At 43.9% G+C, this 23,725-nt stretch overlaps 1 protein-coding gene across 2 annotated transcripts in view; it reads left to right on the forward strand.

Annotated features, from left to right (window-relative positions):
• The window catches only part of CHRNA6 (cholinergic receptor nicotinic alpha 6 subunit), a 34,446-nt gene extending 12,937 nt beyond the window's left edge, over window positions 1–21,509 (forward strand). The window contains exons 1-6 of one of the 2 annotated variants that reach the window (XM_074569334.1): window positions 6,052–6,372; window positions 8,730–8,869; window positions 10,570–10,614; window positions 15,349–15,458; window positions 15,572–16,559; window positions 19,361–21,509. In XM_074569334.1, the coding sequence (XP_074425435.1) occupies window positions 6,294–6,372; window positions 8,730–8,869; window positions 10,570–10,614; window positions 15,349–15,458; window positions 15,572–16,559; window positions 19,361–19,483 (1,485 nt within the window). In that variant the 5' untranslated portion in view covers window positions 6,052–6,293 and the 3' untranslated portion in view covers window positions 19,484–21,509. Of the gene's footprint in view, window positions 1–6,051; window positions 6,373–8,729; window positions 8,870–10,569; window positions 10,615–15,348; window positions 15,459–15,571; window positions 16,560–19,360 lie in introns of those variants that run through there. The other variant, XM_074569335.1, reaches the window with a different exon arrangement.
• The last annotated feature ends 2,216 nt before the right edge of the window (window positions 21,510–23,725 follow it).

Raw genomic sequence — 23,725 nt, forward strand, 5'->3', positions numbered from 1 at the left:
CACCCATCATTTAAAACCTAACAAAAAAATGCTTTAATATAAATCATCCTGAAGCATGAGCACATTACTGCACACATTTGCACACAGTAGCCATTGAAGTTCCATCCTCGCTCATGCTTCATATCTCCTGCACATTAGAAGCCACTAGTCAGTGCCTGGTGGATCAGAGAGCAAACGCTGTTGGCACATGAGGTCCCAGAGCAGGAGAGAGGCCAAAGCCCAGGGCTTACACATGAGTGACATCCAGGATTTGCTGCAGGGAGCGCGGGAGGTGAACCAGCTGTGTGAATGTACTCTTCAGGGTGTGAGACTTCACAAGCTGGACTGTACTAACACTCAGCAAAGGGTAATGACCTGGAAGTGCTTCTGTGATAGTTGAATGTCTGCCAACGAGGCAGTGAAAACTGGATTCCTAATATTCTTCGATAAATGCTTGATTAGCCTGGTTTGTTGCAGTGGTATCCAGGAGTCAAACAAAACAGGGGATCCCAACTGCACTCAGCATTAACACAAGTTAATAGAAACCTTCTGCCCTGATGAGACTGTAATTGCCACAGACGAGGCAGGTACAGCATATGAAAGGTCAGAGCAAACAGCAGTATAATGCTTTATTCTTCAAGCACCCCAGAAAGAGCTGTGTTTCTCCATTTCCCAGTGGCTCTCACGCCACAGAAGAAGAATAAAAAAAAGGAATGGAGAAGTGCTGCTGTTGGTATTGTTTCTATGCAGCTGTAGGAATACTGGTTCTCTAAAGAATTTAGGGTTCAGCAGGCTGGTGTTGCCAGTTGCATTTCCATGAGGAAATGGCCTCAAGTTGCACCAAGGGAGTTTTAGAGTGGGTATTAGGAAAAATTTATTCACCAAAAGGGTTATCAAACATTGGAACAGGCTTCCCAGGAAAGTGGTTGATTCACCAACTCTGGAGATATTTAGAAGAGGGGTAGAAGTGGTGCATAGCAACATGGTTCAGTGGTGGTTTTGGTAGTGTTAGGTTAATAGCTGGACTCAATGATCTTAAAGGTTCCTTCCAACCTAGACGATTCTATGATTCTATGTCAAGCATTTATGAAGAAGATATGCCAGATTTCACATAGGTAGAAGGGCATGGCTCTGCTCGTGCACACACATGCAAGTGAGAGGACAACATAATGTATTCAGAGTTGTGTGAGAGTGAGGGTGTTTGCACACATGTCTCAATGTGAACATGGGAGGTGGTGCTTCAGCACCTGTGGAAGCCAATGCATGTTTGTGCGTTGTGTTGTGCTTTTCAGTGTTGGAGCACCAAGCTATGGCAGGTGGAGCAGGCTTCAGAGGACAAAACATTAATGGAGGAAGAGAAGGGGGAGCACAGAGAGGGAGAAACAAAGTGATCTCAGATATCGGGGTAAAGAGGAAAAGGAGGGAGGTCTAGAAAGATAGAGATTGTAGCAGGCATAAAGGGAGAGAAAAGAATAAGTAACAGGAACAAAAAGGAATAAGAGAGGAGAAAATTTACCACTCTTCTCTCCTTCCCCTGTCTTTCTCATCACCTCTTGATCCTCTGCTGCTTCATCCACAAGAGAGAGAGAGGCAAGAAGATGGATAGATAAAGAGGAGAGGAGAATAAAAAAAATGAGAGGGAAGAAAAAAAGAAGGAAACAGGTTTGGAGGAGACCAGCAGGTAGTGGAAGGCTTTGTGGTAATTGGAGTGTTTTCAGCGTGGACAGGTGCAAGGTGAAGGGGAGAGGGAGGAAAAGAAAGTGAGTGCAAGGAGGCAGGCAGAGGCCAGATCACTGAGGGATGACACAGGAGATTAGGACAGTGCCATGATGAAGTTACACAAGGATAGTATGAGAAGGAGAGCAATAAAAGGACTTAAAAATGGGGAAGGTGGGAGATGGAACTGAGATCTAAAGCCCATCAGACAAGCATTTGCCTACTGAGTTGAGGGGAGGGAGTAGATCTAGGGGAATGCAGTTCAGAAACAAAGAGCAGGAGTAACCAAGAAAAACAGCTGAGACAAAACACCTCCTGGATGATATAAGAAGGGAGCACGCAGGGAGCAATGATTTGCCCTGCCTCAGTAATAGATGAACACTTGTTAGTGAAGGATAACTCTGACCACACAGTTAATAGATTCTGAAATTTTGCCTCCAGAAGGTATAAATCTTTGTGACTATTTCACCCAACTACTTGTGTGAAAAACATCTCTTGGTGATTTCCACTTTAAGCCCAGTGCTTGCTGAGATAGAGCACTTCTTTCACAGGGTTTTCCCAGAGATGGCCTCTGCCTCCCTGTCTAAGGTCTGCAATGCCTTGAATGGTTAAAAAGCCTGCTTTATTTCTCTCTCAACTGGAGTTATGCCTGACAAGATATGGCAGCTTTGCTTGAAAGACCTGGAAGGTGACAGTCTCCAACTGCCATGAATTAGAGCAGAGCATTTTAAGGTAAAATGTCAGTGTTCACAAGCAGTTGAGTTGTCTGTGCAGCACAGGCACAGAAAAAGCACTAGTCACAACAACCTCTGCAAACTAAACTATTCCTTCATCACTCAGGGCCTGCAGCGCAGCTTCACATCTCAGCCTTTACAGTTTAGCCTTCATTTGCCTGCGCAAATTAAACCATCTCCCACTCTCAGAAATCTCCCCTCTGTCTGTGAGTTTTACCAAGTTCCCTCTTTACCTTAACTTAGCTAATGCACAAGCTATCCAAGGTTGACTACAGAACTGTCAGAAAGGTGGCTTCAGTAAGACTGATACTTTCACTATCCCATTAAAGTTTCCTTCCTCATCATCATTTTTATTAGCATTAGGTGTCTCATCCCCAGGGAAGCGCTGTGTGTGAATACCCAGATAGGAGTGAGCTGTAGCTGAGTTAATTGCTTCCCTAACAGCTGTCTGCTTGCAAAAGTGGTAAGTAGCAGACTAGTCATAACACACAGTGCTGCTGAGATCCCTGCCACCTTCACAGCTACATCAGCGCAGACCTAACAAGCAAATGTATGGGTAGCCCTGAGCAAGAAAACAGTGAGATGAGATTCATCCCCCCACGGTGCATGTAGACCAGCAGTGGAAGGGGGAGCAGTTGCCCCTAGGTGCAAACTCACTTGCCTAGTGGTAGTTAGCAAACAGTTGACAAGGCTGCGAAATGAACTCCCACAGTGGGTTCAGTGTCTTTTCGGAAGGTGGTAAGGACATGAGTGGCTCACCATGGAAAATGTGTTCATCACAGCCCTGCTGCAGGTGAACCCATTGCTGTCAAAGCCTACAAGCAATTCAGATACGGCTCTCCAGCAGTGAACTGCTTGGCTTTAGAGGGAAAAATCAGACATTCCAACCCAGTCCTGACTCCAAAAGTCAGGATCTGTCACTAGGATTGCCAATAGGACCGGGAAATGTGCCCTCAGCCAGAGTTACAGGGCGCACAGGCAACCCTTCATATGGGTCGTGGTGTTTTTTTCACAGTCAACACCATGCAACTTTTACAATCTCAAGCTCCAGGGATAAAGTGCATCCATGTGCTAGAAATCTTTATAGTGAGCAGATTTGGTGCATCCCTGAAAGCTGCTTGTCCTCTTTTGCCTGAGACTCCTCACCTGAAGAGAGGAAGCCAGAAATTTTGCTCTGAGTCAGTATGTTCTTGGAGAGTAAAAGCACATGTGAAGGGACTTAATTAGCCCCTTCTTCCACAAATGAAGGGCAAAGGAAGAGTGAAAGCCTGTCAGTACATGCTTGCCGTTTGACCCTGGCATGTTGATACCTTCCTTGGCCAATTCATGTTAGATTCAATTAGGTATCTTCCCTAGTGCCAATGATTCACAAACTTCTTGCTCCGCTTCCAGCTGAATTCCTTGTCACTGAGGCAGTACTTCGGCTGGTCTCTCTGGACTCTCCATCTGGATGCCTCAACAGCAGCTTGTCATGGCCCAGTTTGAACATCAGCCTTCCTCTTCAGCCTTTCCCAAAGGCAGCACCCACTCCAGGGGTAGCACACACTTGCAGGGCAGGTGTGGCACAATCCCTCCTGCCATGTGCCCACAGAATGATTGGTATTGCCTCCTAGCTCAGCCTGCTTCCCCAGTCCCTTTCTCCCCATAACAAAGCAACTCTTTACCTCGAGTGTGGCAGTAAGGGTCACCACGCTAGCTGCCCTGCCACTGGTCTCCTCCTCTTCAGAGGCGAAATGCAGTCATTACCCTTACCTCTGAAGACCTTTCAGTTTAACTCAGATATGCGTTTGCAGGTATGTTAACGTCTTGCACCCGATTCCCTGGCCTGTTTGGAAATGTCAAAACATTGTAATTTGGGGTCAGTTTGTTTTCAAATTGCATCTGAGTATGTTACCATATGTCATGTTTCTACAACTCAGGACTTTAACAGGAGTGTATATGCCATGACTACAGCCAGCCACAGGCACCTTGTGATGCCGCGTGGCTGCATAATTCTGTTAGCCACAGTGCACCATGGGAAGCATAAGTTCAAGAAGGAAATATGAGCTCCATTGGATAAGAAGAGAGAACCGCAAGGTTATGGACCTGGACTGTTAACATCGTTCTAACAAACATTGCAACTTGGGAAAACCAGACACAAAGCAAAAATATTTTTGTAACTTTTACTTTTTTTTCCTTGGAAAATGTGGCAAAATTTAAATTTACCAGAAATATCACTATGATGAAACCCACATTTTCATCTTAAAATCATTTGTAAGGAGAATTTATATCTAACTTCAGCTTGGAGATGCCTCAGCCATGCCTTGTAGTCTTCACTTACAACCATGTTTAGTTTGCTGCTGCTTTTGAGAGTGCAAGATGACTCCCAGCCCCCCAAACACTCTTGTGTTTTGATTTTTTTTGTTTTCTCATCACTCTGCTCAAGGCTCCAGTGAGCCCTGGAGTAGGGCTGCTGTTAGTAATCCTCCAAGACATTTCATTCCTCAACATTTGCCATGGGCAACTTTGCCCACTTCAGATATCTTCTCTATGCAGGCAACTCATTCCTGAGCCTCTTTCTTCCAGACAAATCTGTTCCCTCCTCCCATATTTTAACAACTTCTGTAGAAGATAAATCACTTTCTCATCCTGAGCTGCAGTATTGCCTCTGCTCTGCAGTGTGGGGAAACTCTTTTTTCTGATTATGGCTGTTCTCTCCACACTTCATTGTAACTGCCTGGAAATCAACAGCATTTCTATTTTGATCAAATCATTCATCCAGTCGTTCGGACTTGTTCATGCCGGATTGAGCACACATAAAGAAGATTCCCTACCCAAGCTGCTCTCTGGGAGGCTGGATGGCACCAAGTAACCTGTGCTGCCTTTCACTCCTCTGCAGTTAAACAGGGCCCTCAGCATCTTGGACCCGTTGCCTAGAGATTCTTTTCAGGCATTCCTCTTGCAAGCACATGCATACTGAACGCTTGAGGAGTGAACACGCATTAATCTCTACAGGATCATGATGTCTGTTTTTTTAACCTCTGTGGTTAAGAGTAGCACTCTGTCCCGGTGAACTTGGCCTGTTGGGTACTTCTGTAACAGCACCTGATGTTTTTCCTTTGTGTTACTGCGCCATTTCCACACTGGCAGGCTACTGGCATGGGAATAACTGCACACACAAAAAAATGATAGAAAAATTGATGTTATGAGCTGACTTTTTTGTCATACTTAGTTGTTCCTATCAGACGGCAATAATAAATCTACTTGCCTTAGATTTATTCACTCAGAATACCGTCAGGCAATTCTATCACATGATGCTGTGCTTATTTCAAGGTTTGAATGGTTTCTGGTAAAGGTGTTAAAACCATATAGCATCCATTTCTCCTGCTGCAGATTAGTTCTCAGCCAAGAAACTGAAGTTCTTTCATCTCTGCGTGTTCTGACAGACTCGCTCAGGTGAGCTCCGGGCAATAGCTAAAGCAGCTGCTTTTGGATGAGTGTTCTTTAAACAGAGGGTGGAGGGCTGAGCGAATTCCTCCCCCTGCTCCACGCTGCAGCTGGCCGCCCTGTGTCTTGCCTTCCCTCTCTCTCCTGCAGTCTCATACATTCCCCCAGAGGCAAGGGTGCGGGTGACTGGAAATGTGAAAAGTCACCTGATAGGATGCTGCCCGACCCCCTTCTCTCTGCGCAGCACTCTCCTCGCCTGGTGATAGTGGAAGCAACTCTGCAAGGCTTTGCTTTGCCCAGCAGACTGCAGAGTTTGCTGCAAATGCAAAACTGAAATCCATCTTTGTACCGCCTACTTAACATCCAGGGGGCTTCTTGCCTTCTCTTCCTTTCCCCAAACCTCTCTTCTCAAAAAGAAGCCCTATTCTGCTGCTAGCAATGCATCCTGAGAGGTGGCTGTGTTGGTGTTACCCTGCTTTCTGTGTGTGGGCATTCGTGTTCACATCCTTGATTAAAGGTAGGCTCTCTTTGATACTAGTCTCTAAAATATTTTCTAGTCACTGTCTCTGCTTCTGTTTTCCTGGAATGAATTAAATGTAAAGCTTCTGCCAGCTATTTCTAACTTGAAATCTGTAACATTTCAACAGTATTTTAAGACAGCTAAAGCAATACTACTTTTCACACATAAAACTCTTCATTTTGGTTTGATAATTAATTGATGAACTGTTTCTAGCAAAAAATGAATATGTAATAGAGTTCTAGTAATTTCATTTGGTGCTTGAATTTTGCAATTGCTTAAATAATGCAGACTAAAGATGTGCACGTTCTGTACTCACACCTTCAAAAGTGAGAACTTGGTATATTTTTGTTCACTGTTGTTTGTAATCTAAGGTTAGATATGTTGGAGTGATTTCCATGTACGTGTCTCAATGAGGCTCTGCAGGATTTTTGATTTTACAACACTACATCTTTTTTGAAAGTCTCATTTCTGCTGATGACCAAGACATGTATGAATTACAGTGCTTGTGTTAGCATGGCATAAGGGATTGTCTTAAAGCAGCACCAATGGGATGAGAATCTGTAACTGAAGTATAAAAATGAAAGGCCTAAATACCTGTCTGTTTCTGTTTTAAAGCATGTGTCTGTTAAGAAGCCAGTAGGAAAATTTCAAATGAAACTTGATTTTAGGCTCACCGGCTTTAGTCCTGAGACTGGTAAGAAACTCATGTTCCCACAGTAGGGACTTCTAGTCACAGTGCAATGGATGGTGGTGAGGAAATGCGAAAAGGAAATTGCAATTTCCTTTTTAAATGGCACAATACCTGATGTACAAACATCCAGACTTTACAGACATTCATGTATCTTCTTCAGATGATGTTAAAAGGATGAAACAAAACATCAAGTCATGGAAGTTTTACTAGAATTTTCTTTCCATACATGTAAGTTACCAGTAACCAACATTTCAACATTTAATTGTGATAGTCCTTTGAATCTGAGCATGCTTTGTATTACCTTAGAGGCAGAAATGTAATTTTTTTCAAAAACCGGGGAAGGACTGTCTAAGCATGAAACCAGTGCAGTACACTGAGACTAAGCATCTATCTCCCTGTAGGACATCTGTGCAACTACAGGCCCTTGTGTTCACCAAAGGAAATGTAAATTGAGAATTTATGTCCTATGCTACGCCAGAGACAACACTGCTTGACACAAGCTCCTTCTACGTTTAAAATTTGCAGTCATAAAGGCTTATCATGATTGCTTTCCTGACGTGTTCTAGTGCAGTCTGGGACTAATGCAAAAACTTGTGACCATCTGTCTGAAAAACTATTTTTTCCTCAGTTGTATCAGCAATATCTTTGGCATCATCATATAGCTTTGATAACACAGCACTGCTCAATATGAGCAAGTTCTAAATCTTTGCCTTGTAAGGTATTTTGAATTTAAGTGCTGAATTGTAGTAGAACATTGAAATAACAAAGTTATTCAAGGAAAGTATTTCTCTGAGCTGATGTCGCCAGAGTCCACATGATTTAATCTTTCCTTTTGAAATCAAAGTCTGTAGCCTTTAGCACTATGAAAATAACCATTTCAGGTTTGAGCTGTATGTAACAGTTTAAGAGCATTATTCTTGACTCTGCAGTGAGGCAGCTCAGTGTCTGTCATATACCTTATTCCCGCTAAGCCGTCTGGTCTGTCCTGCATTGACTGGGGGTTACAGCTTGTTCCCAAAGAATGGCTCTGTATTACAAAGATGCATTCTGTTCTGTAAGAAATTTTAATATTTCCACTTTTTTTTCCCTCATAGAACTTAATAAATGAACTTCCTTCAGAGCAAAAATTGTACTATCTAAAGAGCTGAAATAGTGAACATGAGGATAAAATGTAGTCATAGTTTTTAAGACTAGGAAGCATCATTATAATCATGTAATTAAAGTCCCAGACATAGATTTTGATCAAGTAGTTGCAGCCTAAAGGTTTTAATTTCTGAGAAAGTAGCTATGCTTTTCATAAACTCTCAGTTTTACCATAAAAAATCCCAAAGATGAAATCCACCACATTTCTACTTTTTCTACCTCACACCACCTTATTCTACTTTGGTCTGATATTGGGGTGGGCCAAATGGAGGCCCATAGGGTAGATCCAGCTTAGGAGACATTTCCATTCAGGCCATTACCTTACACTTTGAGGAGACAGGGAGCAGCGGTCAACGTCCTACAGGAAAATGCTTTCAAGTGTCAGCATTCTGGCGGCCCTCTTCTCTCTGTGCTCCTGTGTCTTGATATATGGACACAAGCATGGACTAGTATGTTATGCAGCACCTTCTTTCCCTCTTCCTTACCACTTACATAGCTGTTCTTTATCTTTACAATGCAGATACCACAGCCTGTGAATCAGAGGAACGTTTATTTCACAAACTCTTCTCCCAGTACAACCAGTTCATCAGGCCAGTGGAAAATGTGTCTGATCCTGTCACAGTGTATTTTGAACTGGCCATTACCCAGCTTACAAATGTGGTAAGACTCATTACAGAATACTGCTGAGATTTGGGGATGGTTGCAAATTACGAACAGGCCAATTGCTAAAGCAGCAGATGTAACTGTCGTGGTTGCACCTGCAACTCTCATAGCTGACGTAGTCATGTGTGCATACGTGTGCATACTGAGACCTTTGCTGTTCTTCCTGTCAGCACAGTTGTTCCAGTTGCTCGAATACACAGATTCATCTACTTGCTCTGTGGTATCAAATCCCTCTGCTCCGGGCAGCAGCAGCTCCAGTGGCACCCAGAGCAGTAGTACCAAATGTTCAAGTCCATTCTCCACAGGGCTAGCCCACTCCAGAGACACCTGATTGAGCTGGGGAAGAATGTTCTGCGTTCTGGGGTGCACTGTATACAAGGGTGAGTGTGTCTGAGGTGGAGACCTGCTGGGCAGGGCAGAGGAACTGTGGAAGAAGCAAAACCTGACCTTAACCCTTGCTGAAGTCTGCTCCGTGAAGCAAATTATCCACAAAACAGAGGCTCAGTTTTGATTCTGAGGTACCTAGTGAGCCCATGATGAAGTGACAGGCAAAGACTGAGGAGCAATATTCAACAGCAGCCAGGGAGATAAGTTATCTTGAGAGTATAAATGAAAGCATTGGAAGTCCTCGTGGTAAAGGCATTTGTCAACTTTTGGAGTTCCTTAGTCAAAGTATTTTGTTTCCATGTTACAGGTGGTTTGGTAGGTTTCAGCAGTTCTGTCTCACATTGCAGCCCCTGGCTCCCAGTGCTGTCTTTGGAGAAAAAAAGGAGCATCATAAGTGAATCAGTTGAATTTTCTCAAGAAACAGTCATGATTTTTACAAGAACTTAGGTAGTTTAACCCATAGGTAGGAACCCTACAGGCCTTTCAAAATGATCTTTGTGCTTGATCTTTAGTACGCAATGTTGAAAATTCATCTATAACATTTTTTACCCTTGGCTTGTAAAAGTCTTAAATTTTTCAAGTCCACATGCTTAAAACCAGAGAACTACCCAAAGCAATATTCTTGCAGATATTTTCATCGTGAATGTCAGCCTGAATTCATAGATATATGTAACATGAGTCTTTTGTGAACACTTTTAGGCTGAAGGCTCGTTAGAACAGGATCCAAGCTTTTATTTTTGTGTCTCTCACGGCACCTTCCTGATTCATTGGTGATTGACGATAACCATAATTGACGGTAAAAAGAAGGTGTCAGTATGACAGTGACCTAATCTAGTGCTGGTTGAGTGCATCTGCTCTAGAGGTTTGTATAGAAATGCAAGGACACTGTGGTACGGATGCCATTTTCCTTGAATCTTGACCAGTGCTGTATTGTGTAAACAGAGTATTATAAACACTGAATCCAACAAAACACATAGCCACCATCAGAACGTTATTTCTCTGGTACTGGTTAGAGCAATTTTAAGTTTTGTGTTCTCCAGGTGCTCAGGCTTCTGGCAGAACAGTACAGCTCTTTGTATGTCTCATATTGGTGGGGCATAATTTTTCAGTAGATCTTTAAAAATTTTTCGGTAGAAAAATGCACGTGACCATGCACAATATGTAAGCCCCCTGAAAACAGACAGAAAAAATCTGGTGTCAGCTAATGTGGAATTCTAGTTTCCATTTTTAGCAGAGTAAGTTTGTTGCCATCTCAGGTTACTGTAACTGATTTATGGAGTGAAGATATGCACGTCTGTGTTTCTTTCTAGGATGAAGTAAATCAGATTATGGAAACAAATTTGTGGCTAAGACATGTAAGTGACTGCCTTGCATTTCTCATGCATTTTTCATTGGTATGATAAAGAGTGTGTTACCTTTTAAGCTACATCTATAGAATAAGTGCTTGTTTTGTGACAAGGATTTTAAACATATGAATAAGGAGAAGCTCCATTAACCATAGCCAAATTTGAAAAAGTAATTTCTTTATTCTTATTTCCATGAAGTTACATCTCCCATCTTTTATTCTTATTTCCATAAAGTTACATCTCCCATCTTTCCTGTGTGGTATGTTCTTCTCCAATTTCAAGATCATTAGTCTATCTGATAATTCTAGCTGGATGTACCCGTTAAAGAGTGATTAAATGTGCACCTCTGCAGTCCTAGGTCATCTCCATATTGAAGATTCCAACCAAAATATTTATTAGCAAGAGGAACATGCCTCCATTTTTCCTGATGGTTTTAGCAATTATACATAGACAAAGACTTTTACAGGACATAAAGTGCTGAGAAAAATAAGCCAACTTCCACAAAACCGGTTTCTTTCAGACATTGATTTCTGTAAAAGACACTGTATTTATGATCAAGATCTTTGGGATAGGCTGCGAGAGCATGGAGCATGGTCCCATGATAGGGCACTAGACAGCAATACAAGAGAGCTGTTGGGCATCCCTTGCTGCTCCTGATGTGGTAATTTGCTGCTCCTGATGTGGTAATTTGCTACCCCTGTGGAATCAATAAAGTCCCCTGGCAGCAACTGCCTCTTAGTGTATATATGTACCTCCTTCCTCATTAGAATCATAGAATCACAGAATTGTAGAGGTTGGAAAGGATGTTCGGAGATCATCTAGTCCAACCCCCCTGCCAAAGCAGCTTCACCCAGAGCAGGCTGGACAGGAACGCGTCCAGGTGGGTTTTGAATATCTCCAGAGAAGGAGACTCCACCACCTCTCTGGGCAGCCTGTTTCAGTGCTCTGCCACCCTCAAAGTAAAGAAGTTTTTCCTCACGTTCAGATGGAATTTCCTGTGTTTCAGCTTGTGCCCACTGGGCACCACTGAAGAGTCTGGCCCCATCTGCTTGACACTCACCCTTTAGATATTTATAAGCATTGATGAGATCCCTCTCAGTCTTCTCTTCTCCAGGTTAAACAGACCCAGGTCTCTCAGCCTTTCCTCATAACAGAGGTGCTCCATTCCCTTGATCATCTTTGTAGCCCTCCACTGGACTCTGTCCAGTAGTTCCCTGTCCTTCTTGAACAGGGAGACCCAGCACTGGACACAGTACTCTGCATGTGGCCTGACCAGGGCAGAGTAGAGCGGGAGGAGTCCACCAGGACTTCCAAGTCTCTGCAGAGCTGCTTTCCAGCAGTCAGCCCCTAACCTGTACCTGTCTATGGGGTTATTCCTCCCTAGGTGCAGGACTCTACACTTGCCCACGTTGAATTTCATAAGGTTCCTCTCCGTCCAACTCTCCAGCCTGTCCAGGTCTCTCTGTATGCTGGCACAGCCGTCTGGTGTGTCAACCACTCCTCCCAGTTTTGTATCACCAACAAACTTGGTGAGGTTACACTCTGTCCCCCCATCCAGGTCGTTGATGAACGTGGTGAATAAGACTGGGCCCAGTACTGACTGCTGGCTACCACTGTTCGTTACATTCCTACAACTAGACTCTGTGCCGCTGATCACAATGCTCTGAGCTCTGCCATTCAGCCAGTTCGCAATACACCTCACTCTCCACTCATCTAACTCACCCTTCCTAAACTTGTCTATGAGGATGTTATGGGAGACTGTGTCAAAAGCCTTGCTGAAGTCAAGGTAGACAATGTCCACTGCTCTCCCCTCATCTGCCCAGCCAGTCATTCCATCATAGAAGGCTACCAGACTGGTCAAGCATTATTTCCCCTTAGTGAATCCATGCTGACCACTCCCGATAACCTTCTTTTCCTCCACAAGCTTAGAGATGACATCCAGCATGATCTGTTCCATCACCTTTCCAGGGATGCAGGTAAGGCTGACTGGCCTGTAGTTTCCTGGGTCCTCCTTCTTGCCCTTTTTGAAAACTGGAGTGACGTTAGCTTTTCCTCAGTCCTCAGGCACCTCTCCTGTTCTCCATGACCTTTCAAAAATGTTGCAGAGCAGCTTCACAATAACATCTGCCAGCTCCCTCAGCACTCGAGGGTACATCCCATGAGGGCCCATGGATTTGTGGGTGTCAAGTTTGCCTAAATGATCCCTGACCCGGATCCTCCTAGATCGAGGGAGGGTGTTCATTACTCCAGGCTGTCTCTCTTACCTCCAGGGTCTGGAGTTCCTGAGTGCTGGCCTTAGCAGTAAAGACTGAAGCACAGAAGGCATTCAGTAACTGCCTTCTCTGCATCCTCCATCACCAGGGCACCTACCTCATTCAGCAGCAGGCCTACATTTTCCTTTTGCTACTGATGTACTTGAAGAAGCCCTTCTTATTGTCCTTGACCTCATTTGATAAGTCCAAGCAAACCCTAGCCTTCCTCGTTGCATCCCTGCATACTCTGACGATGCTCCTATACTTCCCCCAAGCAGCCAGTCCCTTTTTCCACATTCTGTAAACTTCCTTCTTCCATCTGAGTTTTTTGAGAAGCTCCTTGTTCATCCGTGCAGGTCTCCTGCCTCCTTTGCCTGATTTCTTGCTCGTAGGGATGCACCAATCTCGAGCTTGGAGGAAGCGGTCGTTAAATATTAACCAGCTCTCTTGTGCCCCCCTACCTTCTAGGGCCTTAACCCATGGGATTCCTCCAAGCATGTCTTTGAAGAGTCAAAAGTCAGCTCTCCTGAAGTCTGGGATTGTAATTCTACTTTTTGCCCTGCTTTCTTCCACACAGCATCCTGAGCTCCACCATCTCATGGTGGCTGCAGCTAAGGCTATCCCCCTTCACATCCCCAACTAGTCCTTCTTTGTTTGTCAGCACAAGGCCTCATTGATTTCCTGATCTGGTGGTCTGTACTAAACACCCACAACAGTGTCTCCCATATTACCCTGCCCTTTAATTCCAACGCATAAGCTCTCAGCACGTTCTTCATCCACCCTTAGGCAGAGCTCAATATGTTCCAGTTGCTCTCTCACATAGAGAGCAACTCCACCACCTCACCTCGCTGGCCTGTCTTTCCTAAAAAGTATATAGCCATCCATGACAGCATTCCAGTCATGTGAACTATCCCACCATGTCTCTGTAATTGCAATGAGATCATGGCCCTGCGACGGCACACAGATCTCTCGTTCTTCCTGTTTATTCCCCTTGGTGTGTGCGTTGGTGTACAGGCATTTCAGAGAGGTAGTTGAACACACAGATTTCCCTGGAGGGGAGCAAGAAGATCCACAGGAGCCATTCACACCCTTGAGGTGGTTGGCCTTCTGGATCTCATCTTGGGAGTCAGCTAAGAAACATTTGTCACTGCTCTGGTTGGCCTTCTGGATGTCATCTTGGGAGTCAGCTAAGAAACATCTGTCACTGCTCTGGTTGGCCTGGCTTATTCCCCAGTTGGCTAAGTTGGCGTGAGCATTGCCACCCTGCACCCCACCCCCCAAGTCCTCCAGTTTGAAGCCTGCTTCACCAAGTTGGCCAGCCTGCTGCCAAAGATTCCCTTGCCCCTTCTAGACAGGTTGATCCCATCCCTCCTGGTTTTGTGGTCACCAGGGTCCAAGGTGCCTCATTCTCAGTACATGGGATGTACTCATTGTACACTACAGGAACATGGTAATGAAACCGCCTATCTATCTCTGCCTCTGCTCCTCTGATACTGGGCAACCTTTTAATCATTTCTTACAACTCAGCCACCTGATGTAACAGATCATCAACCTGTGCACACCCTGTGCAAGTACGTACCTTTCTGCCAGGAGAAGGAGAAGGGTCTGGGCTCTCACTGCAACCTACCACCTGCACTGAAGTCTCCCTCCTTACCAGTTCCATCTGGGTGGATGCATCACACATCTGAGGGGCTTTTTCCATAGGAGCACTGAGGAGACTCCATAGGTTTAACTCTAAGACAAGTGACAAGCATTTTGGCAGGGACCTTGAGCACTTCCCTGGGCTGTGGGCCCACAATCAGGGTGCAGAGCCCTTCTGCGCAAACTGCCACGCCATGTCCTGACTGACTCGCCAGCACTCCTGGGTGTTCGAGCTCCCTAGAAGTGTTTAAATCTCCCACGGTTGCTTCCAGGAACACCCACTCCACCAAGTCAGCCTTGCTCGAGAGAGATTCCAGCTCCTGGTGGGGCACTCTGCTTTTTTTCGGGTTTCCCTGGCTCTGGGAACCCCCTGTCCTCCTCAATCTAGCACCCAGCCACAGAACTTACTGTGCCCGCTGCTGTGTTCCTTGCAGACTGAGTGATTTGGATCCTGGTCTCCTTTGATGCTGGCCTCCTTTATCCTGTGAGGTGCTCTCTCATGACAGCAGCAGCAAGGCCTTTATTTCCTCTCTGCAGTGGGGAGGTAACCTTGCACAGGTAGGGGGCTATACTGATGTAGTAAGACAGACATCTCAGCATGTCAGCAATGAATAAGAGTTGGCATCCCATCCCCTCACAGAGGAGGGAATAGCAAATCAACAGGAACAATATTCATATGTGTCCAGTGTTACTCCAGGTCATGGCCTTGTTGTCTTTCAGTCCATTGTCCCCTTCTACGTGTGCTGCACTTTCAGTCTTTATCATAGCCTGCCATTTTACAGGAATATCCGAGAAGCAGATATTTACTGATAGTTCAAGGTTTTAAAATCCTTATCCATTCTTCTTTCAGATTTGGAATGACTACAAATTGCGATGGGATCCCAGAGAATACAATGGCATTGAATTTGTTCGGGTACCAGCAGATAAAATTTGGAAACCAGATATTGTCTTGTATAATAAGTATGAGTAATACTTTTCCATTTTACCCTTTCTCTCAAAAGTATCATCTTGCAGTGTCCATGAAAGACGTTTTTCTTTCATGGTAATTTTCTTTGCCTCATTTGTGTTTTTAGTGCTGTGGGAGACTTTCAAGTTGAAGGCAAGACCAAAGCCCTCCTTCGCTATGATGGAATGATCACCTGGACACCACCAGCTATTTTTAAAAGCTCCTGTCCTATGGATATTACCTTTTTCCCATTTGATCATCAGAACTGTTCACTGAAATTTGGCTCATGGACCTATGACAAAGCCAAAATTGATCTTCTGATCATTGGATCCAAAGTAGATATGAATGACTTTTGGGAAAACAGTGAATGGGAAATAGTTGATGCTTCTGGCTACAAACATGACATCAAATATAACTGCTGTGAAGAAATCTACACAGACATAACATATTCCTTTTACATTCGAAGGTTGCCAATGTTTTACACCATAAATCTGATAATTCCCTGCCTCTTCATTTCATTCCTGACTGTGTTAGTCTTTTACCTGCCATCTGACTGTGGTGAGAAAGTGACTCTTTGCATTTCTGTGCTCCTTTCTTTGACTGTATTTTTACTGGTGATCACAGAAACAATCCCATCCACCTCTTTAGTAATTCCCCTCGTAGGTGAATATTTACTCTTCACTATGATATTTGTGACTCTGTCAATTGTCATCACAGTGTTTGTCCTGAATATACATTACAGGACTCCAGCCACACACACAATGCCCAAATGGGTAAAAACCGTCTTTCTTAGCCTGCTCCCCAAAGTCCTATTGATGCAGAGACCGCTAGAACTGCAGAAAAAAAATGCCTCCAGAAAATCCAAGACAGGATCAGCTGATACATCAGGCAAGTCAAAGCACAGCAAGCACAAAGGTACCAAATTACACAAAGAGCAGCGATGCAGTCACTGTGATAAGGCAACTGAACTCACTACCACCAAAAGAAGACAACTGAGCCATCAGTCACTGAAATGGATGGCAGAGCACACGGAGTACTCCCCAGAAGTGAAGGACGTCATTAGCAGCGTTCGATTTATCGCAGAGAACATGAGGTCTCAAAATGAAACCAAAGAGGTAAGGCAGATAACCCCTCAGCTGGGCATGGGGCCACACTTTGAGCAAGTGAAAACATGATCTAGGATGGATGGCCAGAGGAACTGGAGTTGTGTCTAGAGAAGAAAATTTTGAGACCTGTGAATGGGTCTCAAAGGGAGGAGATAAATCATCCATTGGGGATGGAACAAGAAAAGTGATCTCATCTGTTCTTCCTCTATCTCCAGTGGATAATTTAAGCAGCAAGACAGTTTTAGATTAGACATGAGGCTCACCCTCCAAAGGAAAAGAAGACAAGTGTCAGGCTGAGGAATGAACTTTGATAAGCAGTGGTTCAGGTAGAGTTGATCCTGCCATGGGGCAGAGGATAAACTAGTCGAGACCTTTCAAGGTCTCTTACAACCCTTCTTCTGTAGATCCTCAGAAGCAACCCTCTTCCACTGCTCACCAACTGCTCAGCCCTGGTAAGCAGAGACATCTCGATACTAAGGATGCTGTTTGCCAATCAGGGTGCTTTTCTGTGTTAGTAATGGAACAAGAAAATTTGGGAACTGCATTTTAAAGAACAGGGCTTGTCTAGCAGCACAGTAAGTTCACCTGGAGAAGAGTCATTCTTGGCCAGTGATAAATCTGGTAAAGATATTTCTTTCAGAATATTGTTGTCTGTACTTTGTTTCAGTCTGGTGTGTTCTGTTTCTTTTTTTTTTACAGTGATTTGACTAATTGTGTCTTCAGCAATACAGTATTTTCAGGCATGACAAACATATATTGAAATAAAAGTTGAGTTTTGGGGGAAGACAGCTGAATAAAAACAGATTAAAAAAAGAGGGGGGGGGGTTAAAAATGAGACTTAGCATTTGAACTAATGGATTTGCTTGTATGAGGTAATAAAAATTTCATCCTGGCTGGGATTACTGTCATAGAAAATGATGCATGTTGGAATTTAGAGAATTCTGGGGCCATGTCCTCAGGTGTAAACACAAGCAACTAAAAGCAGCTCCAAGAAAGATTATCTGAAATACCCCCACACCCAGGCCTCTCTGACACTTCAAGATGTTCTCTAAAAGTGTTTAGAACCTAATGAAATATTTATCTTTGACCTGTCATGAAATGTTTGCTTTAGGTTTTGAAGTTTTTTAGGTGCTCTATGATGGAAAAATTCATTTAAAAATTAAATACTGTTGTATTTTTATTGAAAAACTAATACTTTTAGAGGGAAACATTGAGAGCCATTCTTTCTATCAGAATATTTTGTCAAAATCAGCACACATTCATGCTGCAATCCCATTCGTGCAATCCCCAAATTACTTTTTTTTCCCCTTATTTATGTCCTATAGAAGAAGTTGCATCTGAAAATGAAGTCCATAACTTTCTGAATAAAGGGTTACAATTAAGGCCCCGTGACTGAATTCATGGGATGAGCGGATAATACATGCCAGCCCAAAGCAAAATACAGGAATCTATCAGCACAGAGGAGGATGGGGATTGAGTGGAGCTTTACTTCGTAACTGTGCCCTTCACGTTTTGCTTGACCCCAACATTTTAGCCCTGCTGTCACTGACACACCAGCTGCCCAAAACATATCCATGTACCGTATTCAGCTGATTTCTCCAATGCACTCCAAAAAAGAAGAGGCTTTGTATGAAGCAGTCTGAATAACATGCTGCCTTGATTATAGAGCTTATTCCATTGCCAGTTTTGCTGATTTGCATTTTGCAAATCTCTCCCGCCACATGAAATTGTATTCTTAGTCTGGAGTGTGCGTCAGCAGCTCTGTATCTTACCTTTCAAAGCATACTAGGGATGGGAAGCAGGATTTTTAATTTGAGAAATTTTTTCTAGGGCAGTCACTGAGGAAATGATTCTGCCAGCAGCTTCTGCCAGATATACAAAGCCATATGGGTGTTATTATGCACTAGTCCTGTATAAATAAAATCCCTTTAAAAATTGTGGAAACATTTAAAGAAGCTGGAGTTCTTGCTGCGGTTTTGTTTTTTTGGTGGGTTTTTTGGGGTTTTTTGTTTGTTTGTTTGTTTTTTCACAGAAAGCACAGCAGCAGCCTCTTGGAGGAAAATACCAAGAAGTTGTGAAAACAAGTGGAAGATCCCTCAGCAGATAGCTCTTAACCAGTCACTAGTTTTTTATGAGTGAATGTTTTGATGCAGTGGTCCTTGTAGGTAGCTACAGTTTAAAGGACAGCAACTTCATTGAATGTGGTTCTAAGATGTATCTCTCAGACATAAAAGATCCACCCTGGCCTGCTTAGCACACGACACCGTGGTTTGCTCAGTCAGGGCCCTTGCTTTGCTGAAGTCCATGTGTCCAGCTGTCCAGTTTGCTGAAATCAGTATGGCTTGATTAGAGTGACGCTGTGGCACATCAGGCCAGAATAGCGAACTGTTTCTTGTGTGGGCTGTTAGGATAAATCCTTTGACAGGGTCTAGTGATGTGCAGCTATGATGATTCTGCCTGCTGTTAAACTGCCCCACTCAGCATCCACCATGTGATGGGGTCCTATTTGTTAATGTCAGTGTCACAGCCATAGCTTGCCAACAGATTTGAATATTTAGAAAAATTCAGAAGACTAGGGCAGTGTTGAATGTTCTCAGCCAAAAGTGCTAAATACTATTAGAAAATCAGCCCCCTCTAAAGACACTTGAAATCTGCAGCAACTATAAGCACAACAAGCAACATTCTTGACTGCAAATGTGTTCTTCCTCATGTTCAAAAGCACAAGGGACGTTTCTACTGCATAATGTCAGCTCACGGTTGCACATTACATTACATGTACTTTATCCTTTTCTTTTTTTTTTCTCTTACAGGTGGAAGATGATTGGAAATACGTAGCTATGGTGATAGACAGAGTATTTCTCTGGGTATTTATAATCCTTTGTGTGTTTGGGACAGCAGGGCTCTTTATCCAGCCGCTAATAGCAGATACATAACTTGATTCACAGTTTTTTATGCACTTTTGTTCTTGTTTCCTTTTCGGTTTGGAACTGTCCCCTATATTTCTGTCCTTTTACATAACCCTTCTGCTCATCGTCCCCTCAGCACCCAGGCACAGAGAAAAGGAGAAAGAGAGGGAAGGGTCCTCTAGGAAAGCAAACAACCCAAAATGGAATGAGAAGAGGACTGAAAATAGGAGATGAGCATGTGGTATTTCTAGAGCAGAATGCCTGGGATTTTTAGAGTGCCTTCCTGTCCTTCCCCTCAGTGAGATCAGCAATAACAATCACACTCAAGATCACAGGAGCAGATTGAAGTTATTGAGCTTTTCCCTTGGTTTCAGTACAGGGGGCTACTGGGACAGTTCAGGCACTTCTGAGTGCATTGCCCAGAGAGGACTCTACCTGGCTTCATTTTTCTCTCTTGGTCAGAACTCTTGCTCACCTTTGAGTTAATTTACATTTCCTCTCTATTTCTCTCCTTGTACAACAGCTAGTCTTTGGTACAGTACTTAGATGAGGTAACACAGTCCTACTGACTGGACCAATGCTTTTTGTAGTGGTCCTGTGTCAGGGCAACCAATAATCAAAATAAAAGTACAATCAAACCAATCCATTGACCCTGTAACATTTTCAATACAATCTAAAATAAGCGGACCTCATCTTCTGCAATATATGTACACAAATGAGGGTCCCAGATCAACAAAGCACATGTTTACGTTTATGTTTGAAGTCAGACAGGTCTTAAACACTTAATCATAGTCGAAGACAAACTGAGTAAGTATTTTGCACTGCATGTAGCCCTGCTGACATCATTTGAAGCATCCTAGAGTCACCAAAGAGGAATAACCTGGATGCACTATGGAAAACCAGAAAAGACCTGAACTATCTCTGGTTACCATGGAAGGCACTCACATTTGAAACATACATGCTTCTACGACATTTAAAAACTAGTTCATCTGCCACTTAATTTGCAGGTGACCAAAGTCTCCTTTACTTCCTGATACTGAATATCAAGACCTTGGTGAGCTCCAGTAGGATTTGCAAGGCACATTTCTCTTGTCAGGTTAACAGTGATCCCTGTCCACAGGTTCTGCTCTGAAAACTCTTACTTGCTCATGCTGAGACATAAGCCTAACAGGGAAGGGGTTTTCTGTCTCATCACAGGCAGAATTGGCTTGACAGGATTGGGTTGATCTGAGTTTTTCTGTGTTTTTAAAACTCAAGACCAACATGGGTTACACACATCCCAGCAGGAGAAGACTGGCAATCATGAATCCAGTGTAAAGCTAGGCACCTTGGTACAATCAGCTCTGCAGTAATTTTCTGAGCTGACTCCTCATGGGTCAGTGCTATGTATGCAAAGCTGTCGCTGTAGGAACACTTCCTTTGGGGCTGGGGTTGCTGCTGTGTAGCCAGGTTCCCAGTGGTAGTGCGCTTAATGCCGAAACACTTTGTAAATGTGCACCTGATGTGGTTTCTATACTATGTGGACAGTTTCCCTCATGTCCCTTCTCTGTTTAGATTCCTGTTGGTTTAGTGCTGAAGGATCCTTCTCTAAAAGGCACCATTCCAATTAAAGCCAATGGCTTCAAGAGTATAAAGCCCTTATAGAAGTCCTATAGGAGGCTCTAAATTTAATTGTACAGTGTCAGTACAGTGTTTTCAATGTCTGCCATGTGTCAGTCTCTGCTTTGAGCATCACCAATCCATGGAAAGTATGACACTCTGTTTCTGACTGGCCTTTTACTCTTTTTGATGCTCCATAATAAAGAGAATAGGACTGAATAAATTTATATGTTGGAGATAAAGGTGGAATGACAAGAATATAACTGTCTTAATCCAGTAGCTGAAATATGTAATGTCATGTTTTTCTAGAAGAAAACCATATTTTCTGTAATTGCCCTGGATGTTGCATAATTATGTAGTGACTGACCGACAGATGTATGAACAAGCATGGATTGTTTTGTCAGCCTGTCAATTAAATATCATTCCTGGGATATACTTTCTTGAAGAATTCCTGATTATTAAAAAATTCCCTGCTGTACGATGTGTTTAGAGATGCTACTAAATTACATTGGCTATGCTGGCTCTTTAAGCAGAAAAGAGGGGAGGGGAAAGAAAGGGAATTTGAAGAGGAGAGCTGCATTCTGAGCCTGAAAGTTTCATTTCTACAGGAAAGACATCTGACTGCCAGCATTCACTGTTGCAGTCTATGACCATACAAACAATCAAAATATTGTGGCTGAAGGTGTACTGCATTATAGAATCATGGAATGATTTGGGTTGGAAGGGACCTTAAAGATCATCTAGTTTCAACCCACGTGCCATGGGCAGGGACACCTCCCACTGGACGAGGTTCCTCAAAGCCCCATTCAGCCTGGCCTTGAACACTTCCAGGGATGGGGCATCCATAACTTTACTTCGCAACATGTTCCAGTGCCTCACCACTCTCACAGTAAAGAATTTCTTTCTAATATCCAATGTAAATCTACCTTCTTTCAGTTTGAAACCGTTACCCCTCGTCCTGTCATTACACTCTCTGACAAAGAGTCCCTCCCCATTCTCCCTGAAGGCCCCCTTTAGGTACTGGAAGGCCACTATAAGGTCTCTCTGGAGCCTTCTCTTCTCCAGGCTGAACAACCCCAACTCTCTCAGCGTGTCTTCATAGCACAGGTGCTCCAGCTCTCTCATCATCTTCGTGTTCCTCTACTGGACCTGTTCCAACAGGTCCATGTTCTTCTTGTACTGAGGACTCCAGAGCTGGATGCAGTACTCCAGGTGGGGTCTCACCAGAGTAGAGTAGAGGGGCAGAATCACCTCCCTCTCCCTGCTGGCTACACTTCTTTTGATGCAGCCCAGAATGTGGTTGGCTTTCTGGGCTGCAAGTGCCCGTTGGTGTCTTAGGCGTGACAGCTACTACCCCACAGCCAGTAAGCTGACTTTAGCAAAATCCTTGACTTTTTGTCAAATCATTCAAAATTGTACAGCTCCTCATCTCCAGTTAGAAGACCTCCATGCACCAGCTCCCTGTCTTTGTCACTTACAGTACTACACATCTCTCTATCTTGCCTCTGGACCTCAAACATGGGGTTTGGACAGTTTACCTCATCAGCCTGGTATCCTAAGAAAGCAAGATTTACAAAGTCACGTTCTGTGTCCTTCTGAGTCTACTATTTCCCTTCCTTCCCCCCACCCAGTAACTTCTGGATCCTTCTTTTGCCATTTTCAGATGTATTTGGCACATTGAAGACTGGGAACCTTGTGTACTCCTGTCAGTTTTGTGAAAGTTGTTGGCTGAATAGAGATAGTGGGAGTGGGGGACATAATAAGCATCTCACCTTGGAAAAACCTGCAGTAGGGGCCCATCTCTGAGCAGACATGGAAGAACCCCCACAAAAGTGACATTTTTGCTTGTCCCAACTCATGTTGGGGACCTTCTAACTGAAATACCACGAAAAGTTTCAACCAGAGCTGGTGCCATCCCAGACACTAAGTTGGGTCGCACACCATGCCCAGCCACAGGAAAAGTACCCATGTTCATTGCAGGGCGCACAGAGTGGTATGTCTGTTCTCACCTCATCAAAACCACATCAGCAACACCCCTTATTATATGTCCCAGCGACAAGCGTAGCACTAGCAGCGAGAAAACTCCTTTCCTTGAGAGTGATGGCATCTATTAATTAGTTTTAAAAGTATAGGAGCAACATAACAGCTCAACCATCTTGTTACATTCTCTTCCCAAGGGAGAAAGTCTTTCCACTTCCCCCCTCTAAACGGCCCAGAGGAGTTTGCCCTATTTGTCTGTTGGTGAGTGGATGATACACATGGTCCTGCCAAGTAGTGCCGAGGCCCTTGCTAACCAGCGCTCAGAAACCAAGGCAGTGTTGAGGCAGTAGTAAGGCAGAGGGTTGCTGTTTTTTTAAAAACATTTGCAATTTGCAACGTTGTCATCCACAGGCAGAGCACATGGAGCAGTGTCCTGGTTTGGCCTCAGACGGCAACAAAGAGCCACGTGCTGCTCGCTCGGGCCTTCCCGATACAGGAAGAATCGGAAGAAAAAGGGCAAGACTTTTGGGTTGAGACAAAGGCAATTTAACAGAACAGCAAAGGGAACAAGCAAACAACAACAATAACACGGATAGAGGCATATACAAACACGATTACGGAACTGCGGGGAGCCCATGGCTCACCGACCGGACCTGGGACGCCCCAGCCCGCTCCGTGGCGACTTCCCGC

This window comes from Larus michahellis, chromosome Z (assembly GCF_964199755.1).
Source record: "Larus michahellis chromosome Z, bLarMic1.1, whole genome shotgun sequence".
Classification (NCBI taxonomy): domain Eukaryota; kingdom Metazoa; phylum Chordata; class Aves; order Charadriiformes; family Laridae; genus Larus; species Larus michahellis.